The sequence below is a fragment of the Pagrus major genome, chromosome 17 (genome assembly GCF_040436345.1).
Source record: "Pagrus major chromosome 17, Pma_NU_1.0".
NCBI classification, from domain to species: Eukaryota; Metazoa; Chordata; class Actinopteri; order Spariformes; family Sparidae; genus Pagrus; species Pagrus major.
The window spans coordinates 25,376,671-25,387,639 of record NC_133231.1 but is presented as its reverse complement, the minus strand read 5'-3'; the positions used below and the strand labels follow the sequence as shown (position 1 = coordinate 25,387,639).

At 39.0% G+C, this 10,969-nt stretch overlaps 1 protein-coding gene across 3 annotated transcripts; it reads left to right on the top strand.

The window, feature by feature from the left end:
• Positions 1-5,047: 5,047 nt before the first annotated feature.
• Positions 5,048-10,923, top strand: etsrp (ETS1-related protein). 3 transcript variants are annotated; one of them, XM_073485469.1, is made up of 8 exons: positions 5,048-5,183; positions 5,512-5,593; positions 7,509-7,628; positions 7,908-7,982; positions 8,072-8,221; positions 8,314-8,559; positions 9,045-9,163; positions 10,019-10,923. In XM_073485469.1, exons 1-8 carry the CDS (start codon positions 5,118-5,120, stop codon positions 10,295-10,297), a joined length of 1,137 nt encoding a protein of 378 aa, XP_073341570.1. In that variant the 5' UTR covers positions 5,048-5,117; the 3' UTR covers positions 10,298-10,923. The 3 variants fall into 3 exon arrangements, with proteins under 3 accessions (XP_073341570.1, XP_073341571.1, XP_073341569.1); XM_073485470.1 differs by having other exon boundaries at positions 7,542-7,628; positions 8,069-8,221; positions 10,019-10,866; XM_073485468.1 differs by having other exon boundaries at positions 8,069-8,221; positions 10,019-10,866.
• The last annotated feature ends 46 nt before the right edge of the window (positions 10,924-10,969 follow it).

Sequence of the window (10,969 nt, the reverse complement as noted above, 5' to 3'; positions counted from 1 at the left end):
AATCTTTTCAATTACAAAACATCTTTTAAGTCTAGTCTAAAACAAGTGCCCATATGTACGTTAAAACAGGTTTTACTTGCTGTAATAATTCCTCCTGTTCATACTGACCATTAAAATACCATCACAATGTGCTTCCCCTGTGAGTGACGCTGCTCTTCTGCCAGCATTCAAAATTAATCTGAAGATAATATGCAGCTTCAGCCACGTGCTGGTCTTTTTTTATTACAAAATGTCCTCTTTTTGTGACTGTCCTACTGCAAAAAGGGATTTTCATTTTGCTAACACAGTAACTTTGGAAGATTTCCGCTCAGTTCAGCGAACTCAGTCTGCGTCAGATGAATACATCTGTGCACGGCAACACCCTTAAATACATGCACTTTTTTTCCCCTCCACCACTCTGACCTCTACTGATCCCCACGTTACATTTTCAACACAAAGCGACGTACTCGACAGCAGAAATGATTTACAGGAAGTAAAACCTGTTACAATGGTTTTGTGGGCACCTCACTGTGGGAAATGGCCTAATGTTACAGGCTGTCACATCCGCAGTTACAAGGTAGGTGGATCCTTTAATAAAAAGAGTGTGAGCAGGGCAGTTTTTACAGTTAATGACATTTTTCAGTGAGAATACTGTTTCATTTATTGCTTGTATCAGTCAAAGAATAGTCAAGCGTCATGAAACTTGATTTAAACTTGCAATATATATTTTTAATAACACTAATAGCTAAGACAAGCAAATGTAGACGATACGATCTGGGCAGGATCTACGCATAAGCGCTACAGGCCAGGGGAGGAAGTAACTTATTACATCTACTCGAATGACTGTAAGTAAGTCTTTTTTAGGGCACTTGTGCTTTTATGAGTATTTACTTGTAATTGAGTAATATTTCAGTAATGTTACTTTGGCCTTTAGGGCCTTACTGCCACTAGAGGGCCAAAACTGCCTGCTTGAAATAATGTTTGACATTTTAAGGTGTTTAAATCTAAAAGAATCTACAAACTGAACCTTTATTTCAATGTTTATATATTTATTCATTCATTTTAAAACACACAGTGATAGCTGTACTTTTCTTAGGAGGGAAAACAGAAATATGAATAGAGTGGTGCAGTAATGAGTCCTAAAACCTGGAAATCAGTCAGCATTTTTTGCACATTCGGTTCCCTCGCCTCAAAGACAGTGAGATTTTTTAATTGGTTGTCAGTTAAATGCCTGAAAAAAGGTCTTAGGATATTTACAAAATAATAATAACAATAAAATACATCATTAAATGTCCCACAGTTGAATTATAAAGTGCTTATGTGTCTTATTATTATGTCTCATCTACTCACTAGTCCGTCTTTACAGGCCGACTTTAGTTACAAACTGTTCTAACTCTCACTTTACAACTTTAGATTGATCAGTGTGTAGAAAACTTAATTGTAAGTTGTTAGCGGTGGTGACGTTTAAGTCATGCGACCTCAGTGTAGCCTGTTTATAGCCTAACATTAACTTTTTACTTCTAGCGATTTAATTTACGCTTTGAAAATCACAAAAGTGTTGTTCATGCATGAAGATTATCTAACTTATTTTTGGCGACAATCAAAAATCCAAGTCAAAAGTGCCGTCTATACCCCTCTATAGATAAGATATAGTATAACTTAATTAATTAGTATAATAATAATGATCTTGTGGCTTTTAAGTAATTGTATTTGTATTAGGAGGGGGGGCACATACAGTCTGCCCACAGCGCTCTGTAGATTTAATCCGGCCCTGCTGTCAGTTGCCTTCAAGACTTTGACTTTAAGTTTTAATTTCTGGCATGTTTTTTTGGTGCTTTTGCCTTTTTTGGCTCTAGGACGCTGCGTAATCACCCCAGGTGGATTCCTGATAGTTGACCGCAGACGAGGTCGTTAATCACCTCTCGTGTTGTGTAACTTTATCCCGGTTGTGTCCTTGTCTCGAGGGTGGGGCTCCCAATCACGACTCCCGTCTCCCACCGACGCGCACGATTTCACCCGGCACCACTTTTCCAGATGGGGTTATTGGCCCTCTGCGTGTGTGTGTGTGTGTGTGTGTGTGTGTGTGTGTGTGTGTGTGTGTGTGTGTGTGTCATGTGTGTGTGAGGAGAATAGCAGAGATGTTTGTTTATACAAGGCCCTCGGCTCGGCCTTATCTGCTGCAGCCACTCACGCCGTGATTTCAGACTTTCTTCAGCGGTGTGTGTGTGTGTGTGTGTGTGTGTGTGTGTGTGTGTGTGTTTTAACGGGGCCATTGTTTTGTCGAATGGTTTCTAAAGATACAGAGATATTTTTTTTTTCTTCCTCCCAGCTCATTAGAAACCGACTGCTCTGATTTCAAAAGCCCCTCAACGCACTTCATCCCCGCCCAAAGCTGCGGGTTCAGTTATTTAGTCGGACAATCACAATGACCGCAGCTTTGAAACATGTGAAGGCCATTCACAGATTAAAACAAAGACTCACTGCGTGTTGTGTCTGCTGACGGTGTGATCAATACTTACACAGTCTGGATTATTTACTGAAAGATGTAGAAATATTCATTTAACATCTTTGAGCCTTGAAATCCATAATAATTAACCTTATTAACTGTTTTTACTACCATGTGTTACTGAACGATTCAGTTATTTCGTTGTATGATATTAATTCATTAGATATAGGTTATTGTTTTAGGGCTGCGACAGAAGTTAATTATTAGCCCATTAATTCAATTTATCATTTATTCTGTAAAAGTAAGAAACTTGTGAGAAATGCTGAGACTCGTCGTCCATTGTCTCGTGTTGTCTGAGGAGCAGGACAATTGTTGCTGAAAGAAATGACTTATAAAATAAAAATAGATAAACATAATCAAAACCTTTTTTAAGTTTTATTAGTGTCACTTTTATCAGTCAAAAGTGACTATAAGTGGCATTATTGTGCTGTTTGGGGTTTTATTTAATGGTAATGAGTTGTTCTTTGAAGAGCTTTAGTGTACTGACAGTGGGTTGATTTATTTACTTTTTTAACTTCCACTTATTTAATAAATATTCCCACAGTTTATGAGTGTTTAGCGTCCTTATTAACTGAGCCTATCTGTGTTAGCAGTGAAGGAATGTAAATTAAGCATATTTACTCAAGCACTGAACTTAAGTACAATTTTGAGGTACTTGTACTTTACTTGAGTATCTTCATTTTCTGGCTCTTCATACTTCCACTCCATTACATTTTGGAGGCAAATACGGTACTTTAGTTACTAGTTACTTTTCAGATTACATGCTCATCAGCATCAAATGAGTGCATGTTTGAATTAACTTATTTTTATTGCCAGTGAAATAAAAAAACCCACTAATGCCAGTAATCAGAAAAAATGCTGAATATCTGACCTGATAACCGACCCAGCCGATAATCGATCGACCCAAAAGTATACGCATACATGTAAATATATGTATAATTTACTTTTACTTGTACTTTTGATACTAAAGTAGTTTAACATGATGTCTTTACTTTTACAAGTATAACTTTTGGGCACTTTATACAACACTGTGTTAGCTGCTATAGTTAGGCTAATCAGTGATGGAGAGAAGGCCTCTTTTACTCAAGTAGGCGGGATTTAAGTAAAATTTACTTGAGTATTTCCATTTTAAACTACATTATACTTTTACATATACATTTCACGAAGAAATATTGTATTTTTTACTCAACTAGCCTGCATGTAAATAAACAATAATAATTTCTAAAACAAGAATACTACAATGCTAAATGTAATATTATAATAATTATGATAAGATATTGCGGCAGACTATATATGACAGTTACAGGGGGCATTCTGCTGCCTATGTGTACTTTTGATAGCCTACTTTAAGTAGCCTAACTTATGTTTTGTTGCTACAAGTAGCTTACTTATTCTTGCTAATAGTAGCTTACTTTTTGTTGCTTAACTAACTTACTTTCTGTTGCTAGCAGTAGCTTATTTTTTGTTGCTAAAAGTTGCTTACTTGTTGCTAAAAGTAGCTTACTTTTTCTTGCAAGTAGTAGCTTACTTTATTTACTAGTAGTAGCAGCTTACTTTATTTACTAGTAGTAGCTTACTTTATGTTGCAAGTAGTAGCTTACTTTATTTACTAGTAGTAGCTTACTTTATTTACTAGTAGTAGCTTACTTTATTTACTAGTAGTAGCAGCTTACTTTATTTACTAGTAGTAGCAGCTTACTTTATTTACTAGTAGTAGCAGCTTACTTTATTTACTAGTAGTAGCAGCTTACTTTATTTACTAGTAGTAGCTTACTTTATGTTGCAAGTAGTAGCTTACTTTATTTACTAGTAGCAGCTTACTTTATTTACTAGTAGTAGCTTACTTTATTTACTAGTAGTAGCAGCTTACTTTATTTACTAGTAGTAGCAGCTTACTTTATTTACTAGTAGTAGCTTACTTTATTTACTAGTAGTAGCTTACTTTATGTTGCAAGTAGTAGCTTACTTTATTTACTAGTAGTAGCAGCTTACTTTATTTACTAGTAGTAGCTTACTTTATGTTGCAAGTAGTAGCAGCTTACTTTATTTACTAGTAGTAGCAGCTTACTTTATTTACTAGTAGTAGCTTACTTTATTTACTAGTAGTAGCAGCTTACTTTATTTACTAGTAGTAGCAGCTTACTTTATTTACTAGTAGTAGCAGCTTACTTTATTTACTAGTAGCAGCTTACTTTATTTACTAGTAGTAGCTTACTTTATTTACTAGTAGTAGCTTACTTTATTTACTAGTAGTAGCTTACTTTTATACATAAGAAAATATTTTGAATTCATGACTTTTACTTGAGTATTGTTAGTGTGATTTTGCTGAAATGACTTCTTGCACCGCTGCATTAGTGGGTTAAACTCTGTTATATCACCAGGTGTCGGTGAGTCTTTTATGAATGAATGTTTACTTGCCTGTTGCTATGGGAGGCAGGAGGGAAGGGGGCGTCTGACGTCACGTTGTATTAAACAAGGCTGGTCACGACGCTGGAGCGAGGACTGGCCCCGCCCACCTCCGCTGCGTTTAAAACGGCGCCGCTCCGGCCGCAGACTGACCACTCGTTGTTGTGCGGTAGATGCGGTAAACAGAGTGTGTAAAGAGTCAAAGAGAGAGGAAGAGACGACAGAGATGTACTGGGACACGATCATCAAACCGGGGGACAGAAACACAGACAGCAAAGAGTCGAAAATAAAGGTGGGTTTTCACTTTTTCATTTGAATTTTTATTTCATTGTCATTCATTCATAACATCCAGCCTATAACTTAGATTATCTCTAATTTATCCCACTGAATAAGTGTAAATGTTGTCTTCACGTAACAGATTGTGTTTGGGTCTTTTTCCAACATTTTTTTGACATTTTTTAAACTAAATGATGAACTATTCAATCAGAAAAATAATAATATTTAAAGGAAATAACTGTAAGTTGCACCCCTAAGTTGCTCTGACTATATCCGTTTTTGTTGCAAAATAATATGGAGTGCAATGGCTGTTGATCAATAATCAGAGCTGTCTTTCAACACAGATGGAGGTTTGCCAGACTGGATATTACACAGAAGACTTCAGGACACAGGAAGTGCCGGCTGGCTTTGACTTTGCATCTTATGGTGAGTTTAGAGAATCACTTGACTGACCTGATTGCTCCATCACATCATGACTTTTGAGCAGTTTAAAGTCTCACAGACAGAGTTTTGTGGGGGTTTTAAAAAAAGAAAGAAAGAAAAAAAAAATGTTTGCGTGATCTGTTTCCTCTGAACCTGAGCAGCTGAAGGACAGAGGAAATATTTGCGCAGACTGTATCATCACATCTGTCAGAGCTTTCTCAATGAGACCTTGACACCCGGGGGCTCTCGCTCAAACCCAGGATAACGGGGTGGCTGCTGTTGCATGTGTGTGAGTGTGTGTGTGTGAATAACGCTTGAATGGGCTGAGGTAGGCAAAGACAGAGAAACAGGGTGGTCAGGTTAAAGACACTCCCCTCTCTGTCTTCCCTAATCCTTTCCTCCAGACTTCCTCCTCCAACAGATTTAGAGTCCCCCCCCGTCTCCCTCCCCATCCCTCCATCACTACTCTGTCACACTCCCTCCGCCTGGCGTTTCCTCCTCCCTCTTCCTCCCCCTCCCTCCCTTGTTTCCTCCGAGCTGCCTCCATCCATTGAGCTTTAAAAAAAAAAAAAACCCTGAGGTGCATGAGCTTGAGTGCCTGGTGCTGATTCGACAGTAAACAAATGGCTTTTTTCTTGTGTCAACATCCACCGTCGAGATAAAAAAAGTTCATCCCATCTTTCCTCACTTTTATGCTGAGCTGAGCTGTAACTAACCCCCCTGCTCAAAGGACCGAACCGATGACTTCACGCATTTTTAGATGAATTTTCTACCCTTTAAAGGACAAGTTCACCCAGAAATGAATATTCAGTCGATATCTGTACACCCCCAGGTGAAGTTTTGTAGTCCACAAAACATTTCTGGAGCTTCACTTCAAAACAGAGTTGCAGCAATCTCCTGAACAACTGAAGTAGATGGGGACTTGTTTTGAAATGTAAGAAACAACCCCCCCAGGAAACACAAAATGGCTCCATACTGCTCGTCCAGCGTAATCCAAGTCTCCGGAAGCCTCCTGATTTGAAAAGACGTTTTCACACCTACTTCAGACTTAGCTTCAGTGAAGATCTGACATTTTAAAGGGTGTAAATAATGTCTTTTTGAATTAATTTGGGCTCTTGGGGCTTCTGGTGACTTGGATTATGCCAAATGAGCTGTATGGAGCCATTTTATGAGAATGCTGCAACGCTGTTTTGCTGCGAAGCTCCAGAAATGTTTTGTGGACTACAAAACTTCCCCTGACTTTCCACCTGCATTTGGATGAGTAGATAATGACTGAGAATTTTCCTTTTTTGGTGACTTTATGCTTTACAGCAGTTTATTTCAGCACAGTAAGAAAATCCACTTACAGAGACTTGAAACGACAGGCAGGTTATTTATCTTAATCTGTGATTTAGCTGTGAACGTTGGCTGGTTGGTTGGAAAAGGTCTTCGTCTGTGGTGCGTTCAGTTCACCAAAAAGCTCACGTCAGAAAATCAAACTTAAAAGACAAATGGTAATCAAATATGGATGTCTTGAAAAAGATGTCTGATTTTTCCCACATCACCTAAATGCATCAAAATGAAGAGCTTTCACCACCTCTCAGCCTTACTACTGCATGATGATAACACGTCTGTGACCAAAATATATTGAGAAAACAGGCTCAGTGCCATGTATACTTAATTTAATTACTTGTTTTTTTAGATTACAAGTCTCTGTAGTTGAATTTTCAAACAGTGCTGAAGCAAATGGAAACCGATAGCTGCCCTGTAAGGATGAAATCAATCTGAAAAAGTCTTGTTTGGGAAAATGTAAAGCATTAATGTGAAGTAAGTCAGATTAAACAATTGGTGTGGTCCTTTTGAAGCATGTGCTGTGCCTCTATCCCGCCTCCATCATCATTTACTGACTCCATCTGTCTGTATTCTGTTTAACCTCCAGACTACACTGGTGAAGACCTGTCTTTTCTGTTAGACAGTAAAGCACCCGGACAGCAGCAGTACGTCACAGAGAGCAGCTACCCAGAGCCTCCGAAAGCGTCTCACCCATATGACGCTAAAGGTAAAACCTCAAAACACACAAAAAAACACACAAATCAATTCAAATAAGCTTTATTGGCATGAATGTTTAAGTTCTTTCACTACCAAAACTAAACTAGATGTGAATGAATGATTATAAATCAAACATTTACACTCCTATTTACTCAGAAACATTTAGTGTAGAGCTTGTTTCTCTTAGTTTATGACAATAGTTTGCAGGGGACACTACTCAAACACACCCTGTCAGTAACATGTTGGTGTTTTTGACTCATTTTAACATTTTCTTGCTCTTTGTCCTCAGTGAGCACCAGCGACACAGCCCTCTTCAACCTGGACTCATACCAGGAGTTCAACTGGTGGACCTCATATCCACACGGTGAGCCTCGTACTCCACTCATACTGTGTGTAAAACACTCTTTTAAAGGCCTTTCTTTTCTTAAAGACTAACTTTGTTCTTAACAGCAGATGGGCTCACGGTGGACCAGCCACAAACTGGATACCAGGAGTCTCCACAGACGTACCAGAGCCTGGTGCCCCAGAACGGACAGTTCAGCCCGGCCATGGAGGGCAGCCACAGCCCCTTTCTAACTGCAAAAGGATCAAATACATTACAAAGTAAGACTTTTCACCTGTGGATATTAAACAAACACCCTCACAGTGGGCTAATTTTTACAGTTCAGTGTGTAATTCTTGTTTTTTGTTTCCAGGTGAGACGGATCAGAGCTACTCGTGTCACTCGGCTGAACTGTACGACTCTGACGGACAGAGGCAGTCCTCGTCCTTCTGGCCTGAATACCCCTCACCCAGCTTTACTGCCCCCCTGCCACACCCTCCGCCAGCCTCCTGCCCTCAGTCCTCAGAGCAGTACTGCCCCCGTGTGGTCAAACGTAAAAACACACACCCTCAGAGGCCAGACAGGGAGGGCCACATGACAGGAATGTCAGCGTATCCAGGTGAGAACTTGCATCTCTTCTGTGCTGATTGTTAAGATTCTCTGAGTGATTGCCAAAACAACCCTAAAAGCGAATCCCTGAACGCATCATCTTCTGGCAAAAGCTTTAAACTGCTGAAGATGTCAGCTTTAGTTATTCGTTTCTTTACAGATTGAGTTTAAAATATGATGAATGAATTAGAAATTAGTGCCACATTGACCAACCACAACATTAAAATGCTACTTAAACATTAATGCATCAGTAGTAATAATTTGTTAGTACATTATATGATATAGAGGCATTTTTTCTACATTTAGCTGTAATACTAGTGTGATTTTACTTACAATTTTGAAGGTAAATTTGAATTTAACTTGTAGCCGAGTATTTTTACGCCGCTGTATCGCTTCTTTATCTTGTGTAGAAGTTAGAGTGCGTAGAGTTAATAATTGATGATAAATAAATTAAACAATGTATTTATTAATTCATTAATTCTCTCATTCATTCAGGTTCTGGTCCAATCCAGCTGTGGCAGTTTCTACTGGAGTTACTTCTGGACTCTGCCTGCCGAACCTTCATCTGCTGGACGGGAGACGGCTGGGAGTTCAAGATGTCCGACCCCACAGAGGTGAGGAGATGGCAGTGGTGGAAAGTACATTTACTCAAGTGCTGTACTTAAGTACAGCTTTGAAGTTCATTACTCAAGTATTTCCATTTTATTACTTTAATCTAGTATTTCATTACATTTTAGTGGGGAATATTTTACTTTTTACTCCACTACATTTATTCAACAACTGTTGTTACATTAAAAAAAGACACATGATGAGTTTTTAAAGTGATTTATGAAGAATTAAACCAGTTTCCAACCTTTTTGGACCTCACAAACATTTCCCCTCTCAACTTCTCACATGGTTTATTTTTTAACTGTTCAAGGAACAAAGAAGTTCCACTTTTCAATAGAATATGAGAAAAGTCCTAAATGAAATGATGAGTAATTTATGAGTATAATGAGTAATATAAAACCAGACTGAAAGGGAGATTAAACAATTCAAACCTGTTTCACCTCTGACGTGGAGTCTGCCTGTACTTCACTGCAGCCAGATGAGAGGTTAAGCCACTGGATGTCAGCAAACACCAGATTTTCAGCAGGATTTATCTTTTTAAAGGTGCAATAAGTCATTTTGAAGAAAGAGAGTTGATTGTTGAGTCTTTCTACATAATTGGTGACACCTAGACACGCCCTGAACACAACAAAATAATAAGAATATCAGACTATACGGGCAGAGGGCGAGGTTGAGGTTGCCCCGAATGATAACGTTGCAGCCATTGCAGCCAGTTGAGGGGATTTACTGGACCGTATGAATCATTTACCAACCGAAACATGCAAATTTAAGCCTCAGGTTTACTTCCTCTTCCATTGCTAAATGGGGGGGTATAAAACACAGTTAACTTCATCTCTATGTGGTGTTTGTTGATCCAACAGGTGGCCAAGCGCTGGGGCCAGTGCAAGAACAAACCAAAGATGAACTACGAGAAGTTGAGCCGTGGCCTGCGTTACTACTACCACAAGAACATCATCCACAAGACGGCGGGCAAACGCTACGTCTACCGCTTCGTCTGTGACGTTCAGGGCATGCTGGGAAAGACGGCGCAGGAGGTCCTGACCAGTCTGAACGTTTTGCCCACTGAGTCCTGGCAGTGTCCTGGGGTACCGGCGGCAGCAGCATCGGAGCACAGCAGCGAAACATGGGCGTCACAGTAGGGAGCGGTGACCTGGACTCTGAGTGGTGCTGGATGAGAGTGACCAGCACATTTTCATGGAGTACTACAGATTTAAAAATAAAAAGTGAACACATCCTCTTCAAGCCCTGGCTGAACTAGAGCATCCTCATGGGGGGATGTGTTGTCGCACAGAGGCCAGGAGAAGCTGCATTTCAGGAAAAATGGTTTCATTATGCAGTCAGTTTTCAATAATAGACGATATAAAATACAAGCTCAGATAGCTGACTCGTAAACATGTAGCTCCTTGACCTCAGGGCTGAATAGCTGCAGCACAGGAACAAGCCAGGGGTTTTCTCAGCACTAGAAATAGATCATTTTACAACATCTGGGGCCATATTTTCATGTGATGTGTTGTTTTTTTTACAAAGAAATTGATTTGTAAATAGTGTTTATATCATTGCTATGTAGAGTTTTGTGCATTTATATTATTTTTATTTTGTAATACAAAACTCATGTCTACCTCTGTTTTTTAATCAGAATAACATAAACTGCATAATCTTTATGCATAATCATTTACAGGTGAAAGTTTTAACCTGTAGGATGATTGTTTTTTTTGTTTTTTTAAATAAACTGTGTATAAATAAAGATTTGTCTGAAGTTCTCACTCTATGCATGTTGTTTAGTACATCTGGATCCTGCCTTTGATTATTAT

What these genes read in the sequence shown, in the direction of transcription:
- etsrp (XM_073485468.1), top strand. Translation starts at nt 5,118, where the DNA reads ATGTACTGGGACACGATCATCAAACCGGGGGACAGAAACACAGACAGC. An exon ending in CTTTGACTTTGCATCTTATG is followed by an intron (nt 5,594 to 7,508) that starts GTGAGTTTAGAG and finishes TTTAACCTCCAG; the next exon opens with ACTACACTGGTGAAGACCTG. An exon ending in AGGATCAAATACATTACAAA is followed by an intron (nt 8,222 to 8,313) that starts GTAAGACTTTTC and finishes TTTTGTTTCCAG; the next exon opens with GTGAGACGGATCAGAGCTAC.